The sequence below is a fragment of the Heloderma suspectum genome, chromosome 1, assembly GCF_057233095.1.
Source record: "Heloderma suspectum isolate Gila_16-S chromosome 1, 16-S_ref, whole genome shotgun sequence".
Taxonomy (NCBI): Eukaryota; Metazoa; Chordata; class Lepidosauria; order Squamata; family Helodermatidae; genus Heloderma; species Heloderma suspectum.
In genome coordinates this window covers 45873329-45888557 of record NC_139458.1, presented here as the reverse complement: position 1 = coordinate 45888557, position 15229 = coordinate 45873329, and the positions used below count along the sequence as shown (strand labels likewise).

Here is a 15229-nt window from a genome sequence, read left to right as displayed (position 1 = left end):
ATAACTTACATGGATACAATAAAACAAAACACAATGCAACAAAAAACCATAATGGGAAAGTGACTCCCAGCTGCAGCAGGAGTAAGCAACTATTGTTCCCTTTGTCTGCTTCCATCTCTCCCCTGGATTCCTTCCCACGGGGCAGTTGGTGGGTGGTAGATGGTCCTGCAGTAGGGGAAGAGACAGTCCAGTTGCAGCAGGAATAAGCACCTATTGTTGTCTTTGCCTGCCACTGTCTCTCCCCTGGATTCCGTCCTACAGGACAGTTGGTTGTAGAGTGGCCACATTCATAGCACCAAGGAAGAGGGAATGCATCACCAAAAAAAAGGACAGTGATTTGCATAAATTTGGCACATGCTAATTTATATGCATAGATGCAAATATAGAGATCATTGCTATAATATAAATATAAATATAATACATATCGCCATAGTGGAGAAGGCTGTGACCAGGTGACTAATGTGGCCGCTGAGTCCTCTGTCCAGGTCCTGACTGTTGATGGGCAACTTCAAGGCCCCCTGCTCTCCCTTTTTATGGTTCTTTATCTTAAAACTGGACCTGGACTGGACAGCCCTTCAAATAGAGGACTACCCTCTGCAAAGTAGGAGACATGGCCACCCTGGTTGGTAGTAGATGGCTCCATGATGGTAGTGCTGGTGGTGCAGAGGGGACAGTCCAGCTGGAGCAGGAGCAAGCACCTAGTACATAAACATCTCGAAGTTCAAGAAAGCATCTTCACACATTAACTTTTAGATAGCAAATGTTTCCATTAGCAAACTGGTGAACATTACTCTCCCCAGGTTATTTATGTAATATTTATGTAATAAGCCTAGGTTATTTATGTAATGTGGCAAATGATGCATGTGACAAAATGATATCAATCCCAGTGGGGATGGGAGAGAAATTAATTCACACTTCCCAAATCAGTACATGAACTGAAATGCTGTTATCCTTCAGTATTCACACTTCTCTGAATCTTGCAATGCCATTCTCCAATTGTGTGTGTGTGTATATTAGGTGAAGATGCACACAAAAATGCATATATTTATTTATTTGATTGATTGATTGATTGATTGATTGTAAGATTGCATCTTCCACCTAGCAAGCATGAAAGTAATATACAAAAATGTATTATATTACAGGACATTGCTTGCAAAAAAGCATATATTAGGCAAAAATGTATCTAAAATGCATTTATTAGGAGAAATGTGCATACAGATGTATGCATATGACTTTTCATGCAGAAATTGATGAAATAAACTGAGTTTGGAAACTGAGAATCCAACAGAAATTGAAATTGACAGATTTGGCCACCCCAAATCCAGGTCAATATTTGTCTACCCTTAGCCTTCAGGCCATGCATAAGAGACACAGACTGGCCTATTTCATTTTTAATCTACTCTATCCCCTAAAGCTTAGGGAAGTAACAATTTTTAATAAATAAATAAATAATAATAACAAACCACTTGAGTAGGGATTTACAAAAAATTCATTTCTGTTCACAAAACATGTGAGCATACCCCATTTGCAATCCGGAACATGAGCGCTAGCAGGAGAACTTGTTGTCTGAAGATGTTTGCAAATTTTCGAACATGTGCTCACATTCAGAAAATACAGAAATTTTGATGAAAAAAAGGTTTGCAATTGTGCAACTTTAAAAATGTGCCATTTCAGATGGCTATGGGGGAAATGTGCACAACTTTGAAAATTTTCTGAAAATTGAGATTTTTTTGCACAATTTTCACATTCAATCACATTTGTTTTGTGCAATTTTCCCGTTTGTGCAAAACAGGGATCACAACCACAAGAAGAGATGAGCAGGGAGCCAATGTTCAGAGAATTTGGGTGAACACAAACATTGCTTGTGTTCCGCCACAGACTCAAATGAGGCCGGGTTCTTAGAATCTGCCCCCCCCCCCAAGTTCATGGCGGAATAGGGATGGGGGAGAATTTCTCCCCGAAACTTCAGCGGGCCGAGTGCCAACGTATTCGGCCCCCCGAAGTAGTTTCGGGGAGAAATTCTCCACCCCCCGCCCCCCCCAGAATGGGACGTACCTTTCCCGAATGTCCCTCCCAGCGGCTGGTCCCGGCGGCAGTTCGGCAGGTCTTCGTCAGGGGCGGGGGCGGCAGCCGGTCTTTTGACTGGCTGCCACCGCTGCCATTCCAAGAAAAGTAAAAAAACAACAACACGCCCCCGTGATAGGCTACATGACGATTAACGTAGCCTATCACAGCTAGATTTGCAAAGTCAGCCGTGATAGGCTACGTAAATCGTCACGTAGCCTATCACGGGGGCGTTTTTTTTTTTACTTTTTATTTCGCGGCCGGGCGAGGCGAGGCGCCTCCTCCCCAGCCTGAATTTCGGCCAGGCGAGGCGGGAAGCCTCCCCCCCTGGCTTGAACTTCGGGGGGAGCAGCGAAGCACCTCCCCCCCACTGCCAAGCAAGGTGCGAGACCAGGTAAGTGACTTTCGTGCAACCCTATGGCGGAACAGACCACCCCACCCTGCCATCCCACGAAGTCCGACCCGGATGGATCCTACCTGGCACCACTGGGTCTGGGTCCGGCCAGGTCCGGCCGCTACCCCTGTGCAGATGCAAAATGGCGTCCGGCATAGAGGACACCATTTGCGCCCTTCCCTTTTGCCATGATAGGCTACGTAAATCTTTACGTAGCCTATCATGGCAAAAGGGAGGCACACAAATGGCGTCCACTACACAATTTGTGTGCCTCCCTTTTGCCATGATAGGCTATGTAAAGATTTAGGGTAGCCTATCACGGGCCAAAGGGTGGCACGCAGATGGCGTCCGCTATGCCAGATGCCATTTGCGTCCGTAGACCAGCTGTGGCTGGAAGTCCAGAGACACACCGTGGAGCGGAGGCAGCCAGGGAGGATTCTGGGGGGAGGACTGAATCGCCTCCCCCCCCGTGGACCTCCCAGCGGATGAAGGTGAGTGGGGTTTGTACACCCCTACCTGCACTTGAGCATTATATGTATATATCTATATCTATAAATCCATTATGGGAATATTTAGGGATGGGTGAATCTGTCTGTTTTGCTTCCTCTCACATTAGGTTTTTAAAATCTCAAGTTCGTTCTCTCCCAAATATGAAGAACTTTGTGAATTTTGGTAAATTCTTGCCAAAAATGAACTGAAATAAAATTCTCACCCATCTGCACAAGCTCGATTCAGTATATACCAGCTGTTCCCAGCATGGAGAGGACCACGATGTACCTGCCCACCATTTAGCTTTTAAAGATGAGGAGCTTGTCAGAAAAAAGAACCACAACTCTTCACTAACATATATTCAAACTCTGACTTTTTAAAGCAAAACACTCAAAGCCCTGAAGAGTCTGTCTGTCTCTTCTTCTTCTTCTTCTTTAATCTCACATTCCTTTTGTCGTAAATATGGAGAACCTTGTGAACTTTGGTAAATTATCATCAAAACATATTCTGTTTTTGAGACTTGTGGAGGAGGTTGCTACCAAGAAAGGTATCTACAGCACTAAAGAGTCTGCTGTTGACTGACTGTAGATAACAGCTTGATGTATAAGAAATAAGGAGATCTTTAAGTTGAGCTTCCAGGTACTATTATAAAAGTTGATGGCCACCGTATCTGACTTATTTATCAAATTGTACATAAGTGGAAGCTCCATTAGGAACATAGGAAGCTGCCTTGTGCTTAGTCAGATGATTGGTCCATCTAGAATTGTTGACACTAGGGATATCAGAGGAATTCATCCAGGGGATGAGGTTTGCTGAGCTTTCATGAGCTCTGCCCCCCAGACATAGGCTCGCTTGCCGAAGCAGATTGAGTTGGGCCAGTTTACAGATTTTAGGGGGTTTTTTTCCCTTCCTTAAATCGACTTCTACACAGATTTGAGTAATTTGCACAAATTTGGGGCATATTTTGTTTCAGTTGCTCAAATTGCAGCCATAATATGCTTAATTTGTGCAAAATTCGCCCACAAATTGTGGGTGCAATTTGTGCAAATTAAGCATATTACGGCAACAATTTGTGCAAATACAGCAGAAATGTGTGCAAATTATGCAAATTGCAGTTAAATTTTCATAACCCTCAACTTAAGAGGAGAAAAAAATGAGAAATGTTCCCAAATTTCAGGAAAAGGTCCGCAGCACTGTGCGGCTCTGGGGAAATCCAGTGAGCTTAAAAAGGGCATGATTTCCCAGCCACAGCCATCCCTAGTCAACACTGATTGGCAGCAGCTCTCCAGGGTTTCAGACAGGAATTTTTCCTGCCCTATCTAGAGATGCCAGAGATTGAATCTGGGACCTTCTGCATGCAAAGCAGATGCTCTACCACTGAGCTACAGCCCCTCCATTGCTGACACTGATAATTGACCCACGTGCTGTTTTTAGTGTGTAACATGAGGACAAGGTCTGCTCAGTAATACTGTTCATGAAAGTGCTCTTGACCATTTGCATATAGCAATGTGCAGTGACGCAATTTCTCTACAGTATCTTCTAAGTAGGGATGGCACAGGTGCCTGATTCTGCCCGGGAATCTGGCAGAACCCCCCTGCCCACAACTGAGCCCCGCACACTGAGCCCCTGCCTGCCCCCTGCCTGTGCTTGGCAAGTGGCCTGCGCTCACCCCGGCAGCCTCGTCGAGTGCCACAGTCGCCATTTTTTTAAAAATAAAATGGTGATTGCAAAAACACACATATTTGCATATTTGCGAATGCACATATTTGCGTATGCGCAAAAATGCCCATGTTTGTGATTGCTGTTTTATTTCTCAAAAAATTATGACTGTGGAGTGTGGCGCTCAACAAGGCGCTGGGGTGAGTACGGGCTGTTCACTGAGCTCGGGACGGGCTCAAGTGCGGTCTGGGGACCAGCAAGCAGGGGCAGGGGTTGGGCAGGTGCCGGGAGAACCCGGACAGGGGCAAGTTCACACATCCCTACTTCTAAGCAGTGGAGACCGACGTCTCTGATGTCATTTGGGTGGTGACTCTCCTCTGGGTTCTGACAGAACCAGGCTGATCATTAAAGGAGATATCCAAGGTGCTGATCCTATTGGGGGATAGGGTTGAGCACCTTAGAGAGCTCCTTTAGAGTTCTGACTGAAACAGGTTCATAGCCCACTGACATTGGAGCCAGCAGCCTGTGCTGCTTCTGAGGGATCCTTCAAGATCTGAAGGACACATAGATACTCATGTTTAAATGTTTCCTTTCCTTCATTTCTTCAGAGGCGTCTATCCTGAGTTACGATGGCAGTATGTATATGAAGATCATCATGCCTATGGTCATGCATACTGAGGCAGAGGATGTGTCCTTCCGCTTTATGTCTCAGCGTGCTTATGGGCTGCTGATGGCCACTACTTCGCGCGAATCAGCTGATACCCTGCGCCTAGAGCTGGATGGAGGCCGTGTCAAACTCATGGTCAACCTAGGTATTGTACAGAGACTTTCCCCTTCAGCTTTTAGTTTGAGCTTGTTTTGTTTTCTTGTCTGTTTCCCCTCTGCCCCCTCACCGCCGGTTTGGTTGAATTGAATTTTAAGTAGCCGCTGATGGTTTTTTTGTAACAATATTAATCATGGAGAAGCAATCTCTCCAGCCATCATTGCATGGAGATTTTTGGTTAAATCCTGGTTATGGATAACGTGGTTAAGTCTTTTGTTTGTTTGTTTTAAGTTTCCTTTCTTGTTCTCGAACTGGTAGCTTTGTATAAGACATGCTTTTCGGTCCATCTTTTGATCAATCACATCCTCATTGATCCAGCCTCCCTGCTACTATTCAAAACAGTCAAAAGTAAAGTATGGTAACAATGGCAAAGCCATAAAGGGAAAGGTCTGTAGCTATGGTACCTTTCTAAGAGGCCAATATTTTACATTTCAGACATGCCTATTATCATCTGGTGTCTTCTAGGTCCTTATATAAAGAACGCCCATTAATTTTCATGGCTTACTCTACAACAGGGGTGGGCAGCTTGTGGACCTTCAGATGTTTTGGCCTACAGCTCCCATGATCCCTCACCAATGGGCTATGCTGGCTATGGCTGATGGGAGTTGTAGGCCAAAACATCTTGAGGGCCCCACGTTACTCACAGCTGCTTTACAAAATAGTGAACAGCATTTTTTAAACTAAAATGACATGCAGGGAATGAATTTTAGATGTAAATGAATACATGCTAATTGAATTGCAGAATATATTTAGAAAGGCTCTCCCTTCCTGCCTGAGACAAGGTATGCATGTAAATAGAACTGCACATGGAAACCTTACAAGTTTTTTGCTGCAGGACAGGGGAATGTCAAGCCATTTATGTAGTGTTTACATGCTTGAATATAACTATATATACATTATATAATAAGGTATAAAGCACCTTATCACAATCAGCCCAAAAAACCAGATCACCTAGTATACTATTATCTCCACACACACCCAAAGAAAACAAAGAGTACAGCTTAAAATTTGGTATTTAGACCAGTTCCTTTCTCTTTTGATATGATGTTGTTTCAACAAATTAAAAACAAAACAATAGTGTCCCTTCCCCAATCGTTTCACAGGAGAAATTCCATATAATGTCTTTCCTTGAAAACAAATGGCTTGGTTTTCTGCTGCTGGCAAAAGCTAGCAATTATCAAGAGATGGGGAGCCTGGCAAAGGTGGAATTTCCCTTCTCTGCCACTTGTGGACTGTGGAAATACTCACCTCTTGTTGAGAAGGTCTCAGAAGAGAAGCTGTGGATTGCAGCTGTGGATAGCTGCCACACATTCTGAGGTCCTGACTTGAAAGGCAGTGTTAAATCTCAGATGTTGCCAGGTTCATATCCACTGTCAACTTTTCTGTTGATGGGCTCATGGCTTGGCAACTGTGATGTTGCCTGAAGTCATTGCTCATAATGGAAGATCCAGCCTCATAATGTACAGACTGGGAAAGCAATGTTTGACCTTCAGTGAAATAAGAACAGGGTACAGGGCAATCTCAGGACATCCCACCAAATGCATAAAATTCTCCAAGTTCAGACTGCTATAAGTCGCTTAGTAGTAGTATTACATTATCTCACTCATTCAGAAAAAGTTCAGATATGATGGGGATTTAGGGGCAGGGAAGTTCATGAAGACATCTGTTTCAGCACTTCTCCGACAAATCTGAACTGGTGAAGGATGGTGCTGATATGGGAACAGCTTGTGCATTCCTCCCCCTATGGAGATGCAAACATTTCATTTTGGAAGTAACATGCAGAAACAGGAAGTACAAGGCTACTGCACTTCCTGGCTCCATCACTTCTGAAGCAACTCTGAGTCTCCTCATTCAGCTTCAGAAGCCACACAAGATCCTAAGTTTCCCTTAGGCAGGGAAACAGAAGCTTTGTTCAGAACTTGAACCATGTGATACAGATCATCTGGAGCAGTGACTTAATCTGGATCCAAAGCAACTGCCTTTTCCAAGTTTAAACAATAAGATGGTCAAGGCCTTTTTTATTGTCCTTGACTAAAACTTTGAGTTAGACTTTCATTTTAAAACATACTACATTAAAGGCCCTAAAAGGAGCCCCTGACTACACTTTGATGGACAAATAAACCCAAGTAAGCCAAAACTTCAGATCTGCTGTGCCTTGTCTGCAGGGACTGTAGTAATGCTACTGTGCATAAAGGGAGCTTCAGTGCTGCAGAGTTCCAAAGGTGACTTCCAGAACAGCAGCTCAGGTATGCAGCAGTGAAGATCTGCAAAGGGATCAGATATCAGTGGTGTCTAAAACGCTCCTGTAATAACCAAAATTGTCATAAAACTGAAGACAGAAGTCAACTATGAGACCTTATTTTTAAAAACTCTGTTTAATCCCAAGCATTCCAAACATAAACTCTTGCTTTGGGGGAGATGTTCTTCAGACCATTATGATGTAGTGAGTTCTGAGGTAATATTCAGTCAGGAGGAACCAAGATCTAAGCCTTGTTCATTTATAAAAATCCACATTTTGGTAATGTATGGTGAAAAAATAATGATGAGAGATTGCTGATCTGGAAGGCTATGCAACTGGAATTGGAATAATCTGATGGGCCACAAATAAACATTGGCAAAGACTGCTTTGAATGGTATTAAATATTCTTGTGCTTGCTTCCCCCTGTTTTTAATTAAAAAAGCAATTTGATTTCTCTTAAAGGTTGTCTGTTTATTAAGGTCTTTTCTGTGATCCTTTTATGCTGTGTATCCAAGTTGTAAAAGCTTCCTTTTACCCCATCAGTCATGGTATATCAAAAGATGGTATTCAACCCTTCAAAGGCCTGAAGCCTGCGGCCCGCACAGCAAACAGCCCTTCGAACATAGTGTACAGAGCATCCTGCAGGGGCTGGCATGTCCCTCTCACCTGCACGGCACCTTTTAGCAAAAACAAATCAAGAAGGACTAGATGGATTTGGAGGGGGAGGGATTCCCATATATAGATATTGCTTCTTCATGGAGTTGTTAGACCTTCCCAAGATGGGAACTTGGGGCAGCCTATTCTCTGCCTTAATAACACATTTCACACCATATTGGAGCCTCGTTTTGTAAAGAGTTGAAGCCTGAATGTGACAGATCTCATGTCTCCGTTGAGAAAATATAGAGGAAGGAAGGAGGGAGAGAGAAAGAGAGAGAGAGAATTCAGTGAGTCATAGCTTCACAGATGCCCCAGAATTAACCCTGTTGCTTAAAGCATATGTGCTGAGAGTGAGAGCAGTGGGCAGTCATGCAGAATACAGCCACCTTCATCCTTGGCCTTCTGGTCTGGTAGGTTGGCATTGTGGTACTGCCACAGGCTCATGTTTTAAGGTCATTCAACTTCTCTGGCCCTCCTTCCATAACTTGCCTTCCGGGAGGACACCAGTAAAGCACCTGCCTTGGGGTAGGAGACGCATCCAGCTTGTATTGACTCAAGCTCCTCCAAGGAAGTGTTTTCGATCAGCTGCACTTCCCAATCTCACATTATGCTAAGCATCATCCTTTTGGGCAATACTAATGACTCCTTGGATTTTGTGGTCATTCATTTCTTCTTTCTTTAACCAAGGGTGTTTGATTCATGGACCAGCAGTCTTGTCTACTGAAGCCCTATGATGAATTTTCTTTCATTTCCCAGAAGTAAGAATTTGCCCCTTATGTGGCTACTTAATATTATCCAAATTAATATATATGTGTATATGTATGTGTATATATATATATATATATATATATATATATATATATATAACATGTATAATATAAATACTCCTCTGGATGTCTGTATCCAAGTTTCTTAATGTGTATACAGATGCTGCTGCCATCTCCTATCCCTGCACTGTTACTTTAATCGCAAACCTGGTGGGTAAACCCAATAGGTATAATCTCAATTGGTTGCATAAAAGATGTCACAGCAAACCATGGAAATTGCAATAAAAAGTGACTAGCAAATCCCAAGGAGAGGGAGAGAATATATCATGATAATGTGCTCTGATTTGCAGTCAGCCAAGAGAGAACTTGGAACAGAAAGCTAAACTGAAATAAAGCAAATCTGTTAATAACACCCGAAAGAGACAGGAAAAGACTTATTATATCAGAACCATTTATGAGAGAATCCTAATGAGTTTTTGCAACTTTGAGTAAGTTCCTTAAATGGAGTTAACCTGTTACAGGCCTAGCATTAACCCCCCCCCCACTAACCTATATCCCCATTTTAAACATTTTTTTAAAACAATTTTTAATCTCTCAAATATAATCTCTCTCTCACTTGCTCAAATACAATCTCTAACATTTTCTCTCTCTCTCCTTCCCTTCACCCTCCTGCCCCCAGCTTTGGGAAGAAGTGAATATATATACTTCCCTTTTATCTACTTTTATATCTCACCCCACCAACACACACCTGTAAAGGGGATATAGCCACCCCTGTATGGTGATTGTACCAAATGCTCAAGGACTGTTTGCTCCCACTTTTCTGTTGCGGTTGACGACACATGACAAACCTAATCGCACGAAACCAAACCCATATTTTCTTAAGAGAAGTTCTGCTGGACAACAGACTCTCTGTGGCTTCACTACTCCTGATTGGTTTATTCCTGATCACTCAGATTCTATGCATTCTTTTCCTTTCCTTTTTTAAATTGCTTTTTATTTTAGCAATTAGAAGGGTTGCCCTTTTCAAATTTGTAGGATATGAAGACAAAGCTCTTCCCCTAAGTTGCAGTGTAGTGAGCATCATCCACTCTGCCTGAAATAGAGGCCATCCTCCACTATCCAAGTTTCTGGCTACCCAAGAATAGGTCTTTTAAAAAATGATGTTTAGTCTGGATTGCTGGAAGAGTGCAACACTTACTCGTGTCCTGGGCCTTAAGTCCAGTCACACTTTCTTTCTGCTGCTGAGAGGTGTTACTCAGACAGACTTTGAGACACTCAAGCACAGCCTTCCCCAAGCTGATGCCCTCCGGATGTGCTGGATTACAACTCCCATAATCTGGCTAAGGGATTATGGGAGTTGTAGTCCAACCCACCCAGAGGGCACCAGGTTGGGGAAAACCATGTTCATAACCCAAGAATTGAAGGAGACAGAATGCTTTCCTAGATGCTTTCCTCTTATGAAGTTCTGACCATGCCCTTGAAGCATCTATCATGTTCAGAAGGAACAGTGAGCACTCAGAAATCTCCCAGCTGAAATTCCCATTTTCCTATCCATTTTAACAGAATGTTCCTATGCATTAATATATGCAAATTAGTCTGTTACCTTGACCCTGTTTGTTCATTTGTTTTTCTCCATTTATACTGTCTGAAACATCTGAGTGAAGCACATGAGGTTGTCAAAGATGACCACACCTGCCACTGTACTGCCTATTTCATCTTCTTCCTGAATGTTATAGGTGCATCATTAAATCGTAACATTCAGGCAGCAAGGTGAGACAGGGCTCTGAAGAGCTGGCTGGCTGGATGCCTTTGTATCAACCCACCCCAACCAATCAAAAATACACTAACTCTCCAAAATGCACTGAAATCTGGGCTGGGCGTTTGTGCGGTTAGCTGTTTGCAAGTGGCCATTTTATGATAGGGGACAAGGGGCAGTATGTTAACCCTTTCCTCAGTTTGAAAAGCAGTAACAACACACATTTTCTCCCTAAAGCATTTTGGGCTATTGCAAGGGGAATGGGCTTGTCCTTAGGAGAGGTGGAAAGGGTTAAGCAGCAAATCTTTCCAAGCCAATCCTACAGGTATACTCTATTGGGTAGGTGTGTATTTATGCAAAGACACTAGTCATTCAAAAGAAGCAGTGCATCACACTTCTTTAAAAAAACCCCACCACAACAACCCTAGGAGGTTTTTTTAATGCCATGGGTGGGAAATACTTGCATTTTGAGGGAGAATATCTGTACCTTAATGACAGGCTAGCTATTTTTAATTAGTAGTTCTTGATGAGAATCATTAGATAATCTTCAAGGCACCATTTTCCTTACAAGGAAAAGGATTCTCTGAATTGCTACATAGAAGTATATAGTACATACTTATTTTTTGTACATGCACACACACATACACACAGTACTGGAGTAGGTATATGAATCTGATATTTCTGTAGAATATACTGTAGGTATACAACCATTCCTGAGCTTGTACAGAATGTATATAAATATAAAATGGCCACATCTCTTTGCGTGTGTCTGTCCCCGGAAGGGTGGACTGATTGTTTTTGGATGTCTGCAGCTGTTACCTTGAAGGATGCAATTTCATCTTTCATTTATTTTTCCCCATCTAGACTGTATCAGGATAAACTGTAACGCCAGTAAGTTTTCCCTCAAGTTTCATTTTGACTCTTTCTCTGTATATATCAATATATACAAATATATTACAAAGAAATTAACATTGTTTCCTTGGCTGTTTTATAAACTGTTTCTTCTTTTCTTTTTACTGTATTATTATTATTATTATTATTTTTAATGTAGTGGGATTGAGATGTTTGATAGATTCTAAAGGTGTGGAGGATTTGTGATGGCAGTATGTGAATGTAATGTGTGTGAGAGTGATTTCTCTAGGGGCAAATGAAATGTTATATTTCCTGGCTTCGCAGACAAGCATCCAGGGAATGGGACCAACTGAAAATGTATTTCAGTTTCAGTAGTTTTCTGCTATCTTGGGGAAAATATCCTTAGAGGCAGTTTTGATACTGCGTAGAAAATAACAGGTACTGTATGCACTTCTCCACTACAATTAAAAAAATGTTTTATTCGGATAACAGTATATCTCATTTGAGCCACGATGGTGACTGCTTTGTCTGATATTTATCCATTATCTATTCTTTTAAGGGATTATGCATTTTTAAAGGTTTATGGGGAGGAGTTTATAAATTCACAGGAAGATCACCATTCTGGTTTTTCATGCTTGTCCTGAGTAGTGAGACATTCCAGGGAAACTTTTCAAAACTGTTTCTGTTAGAGCATCCCCTGCCAAGGTTTTGTTACCATGAAACAGGGTTTGCAACTAAGAATAGGAAACACACCTCCCCCCGCCACATACAGACATGCAGATTACTGTCCTTTACTAATAAAAGCTCAAGGAAAGAAGAAGAAAAAAAAGGAATTTATGAAGCAAGATAAGTGTAACAGATGAATATCAGATTCCCCCCACCCCCTCCAAACTGGATAAAATATTCAGTGCATCAGATGTTTTTGCCCATTTCCTCATGAGCCTCAGCATATGATTAAATCATTTTGTTTTCATAAATGTTTAATTATATGGCCTTCTACATATTTATTATTTAAATACATTTCCTCTTCATAATTCCCCCTGTTTTTATACCAGTTCGGACTTTAATGACTTGGTCTAAAAACTCTTCTTGTATGATTTAGTTATTTAGAATCCTAAACATACTGAATCCATTCTGCAATGATGACCTACTCCAGGTCCTTCTCCCCATTAATAAATAGGAACATAATTAAATGAGGGAGGATCAAGGGAAAGAATTTCATGTTTGAAAGCTCTAGGCAGTCGAAGACTCCTTATGAACATCCCCTGTGTATTTATTCCAATATTTCTTTTGTATACTTACTTTTAAAAGACACATGTAGAAAGTGGGGAGAAAACAGCCAAAGATGCCATTTTTTGCAATACTGAAGTCGCGTGTGGATCTGACACATGGAAATGTTGGAGCAGCTACAGAGAGCTTTGTGGGTTGCACATGTCTCATGCAGCATGCACCATTCTGATCTCTGAGCATTTTCTTCCTACTTTGACCATTTTCTCCCTGCTTCCCTATATTATGAAAAAAGCAAAGTTAGAATCAGCCTCAAGAGAAAAAAATGCTTTGTGGCAAAGGATGGTATGTAGCTTTAAGGCAAAGAACTTTGGGATGAGTGCTGCTTAAAGTATCAGGTGATGCAGTCACTTCTATTAACTAAGCGTGGCACATTGGGTCTGTGTTGTTATAAGAGCAAACAGAGTCACATGAAAAGGATAGTAAACATGGTGAAGTCTGATATTCTCCCACTGGGCCACTAAGACTCCTGGCTGTGAGAGCTCCAATGCATCACAACAGGTAAGGCTCTAGCTTTGATGTTCATTATTCTATTTATGTGTTGAAGGAACGGAGAGAGAGAAAAAAAGAATGTGCCATTTATTTGATTGGTGTCTTGTTCATGTTCCCTGAAATTGTCATTCTTGCTTTCTCCTCCCCCTCATGATTTGCTTTCCTTCATTTATTTCCTCACCATGAGGTGGTAAACATGAACTTTGGAAGAAATGTGCTTCTAAAAAATATTGAAAAATATCCAACTACAAATGTGAAGACAATCAAGAATAGTGTCATGAGCAGTTTTCTTCTTTAAAAACGAGATCAACAATACTGGTAACATCACAGATACCTGAATACCATCACATTATAAAAGTTCAGTTTTATTCCATGAAAAAATGGAAAAATACTGACACAGCTTTACATTTAGAAGGTTTATTAGATGCATGGCAAGGGCTGACAAAACATCGCAAATGGGTTTTGCCTTTTCATTACCTGATAGTCATAACCTACTAAGAAGCACTTAAATGAAGAAGAAAGGGTGTGTGCGTTATATATGTGAACACATGCTTGGAACTCCATGGAAAAAATGACTGCTTAGAAGCCAATTTGGAGCAGAAAAGGGGTTGTGAGTATGCGTGCGCGGTCACACACACACACACACACACACACGTCACTTCTCAGCTCTCTCACATCAGCTTTTCCTAAGGGAGAAGAAAAGAAAGGCCATCGGCAGGGCCAGCCCAAGACATTTTGCTGCTTGATGAAAGGACACGATCAGCCCTCCACGTCCATTCTATATATAGAAGCCATCAGAAATCAAAGTTAAATCTTACTTCAGTACAGGCAACAGTACTTCGCATCCTCCATCAAATCTGAGGGAACTGGGCTAGTTTAGGAAATGTAGGATAGGCCATGTGGCACACATCCTTCTGTCACGCAAGAGTTACCACAAGAGACACTTAGAATAAGCATAGGCTTGCCTTGAATTGCCTATTAAGAACCTATTAGTATGCTGACATCTTTCTGACTGGTATGTTAGCTGCACCTCCTTCGATGAGGGAAGCACATTCTAAATTATTAATCATGTGAAGCAGACATGGAACATAAGCTTCTAGTGGTCTTTCCAACTGGCTTTTGTCAATGTATTTTCATTTGGAACCAGTAGTATGGTCCTCCTCTGTATAGCCCTACCTTTCTAGAACATTTGTAGAAATATGATTGATCCAGGATTTCAAAGAAATCCATAGCCACATGTCCTTTTACTACAAGAGGACATTTCGTCCTTTTCTGGTGTGGAAGGATAATTTTCAATAGCTCACAGAAGCATACCATTTGAAACACATAGTTGATGCTCGAGTTTCATTTTCACAGCTACATGGACATCATTTCCAGAAATCAGACATGATGGTTAGAATCCCAACACCTTTCTCTATAAACTATAGTATACATTATCCAAAGCTCTCTATAAAAGCCTCTTTGGCATAGGCATCTCCATTGATAGAATAATACAGCTAACTCTGGGATGCCCATGGTTTCTGTTTAATTAAGAGCAGGATCTTGGCCTGACTTTGGAAGAGCAAAAACCAAGGTGCATATGATTAACTTTTGACATACTATTCTGAGTATCCTTTATGGGATATCCTTTATGTTGGCTATTAGTTATGTCCATAGAATGTCTTTTAAGAGAGCAAGCCTATAGAGATAGATGGGCACCTCTGGCCTCCCCTGAAGCCAGAGGTGACTGCCTATCCAATGCAGGGCAGAA

General features: G+C 41.8%; 1 protein-coding gene across 1 annotated transcript in view; it reads left to right on the top strand.

Annotated features, from left to right (window-relative positions):
- The window catches only part of NRXN3 (neurexin 3), a 1900058-nt gene that overhangs the window by 565069 nt on the left and 1319760 nt on the right, over window positions 1-15229 (top strand). The window contains exons 6-7 of the mRNA XM_084841335.1: window positions 5215-5418; window positions 11713-11739. Of these exons, the coding sequence (XP_084697461.1) occupies window positions 5215-5418; window positions 11713-11739 (231 nt within the window). The remainder of the gene's footprint in view (window positions 1-5214; window positions 5419-11712; window positions 11740-15229) is intronic.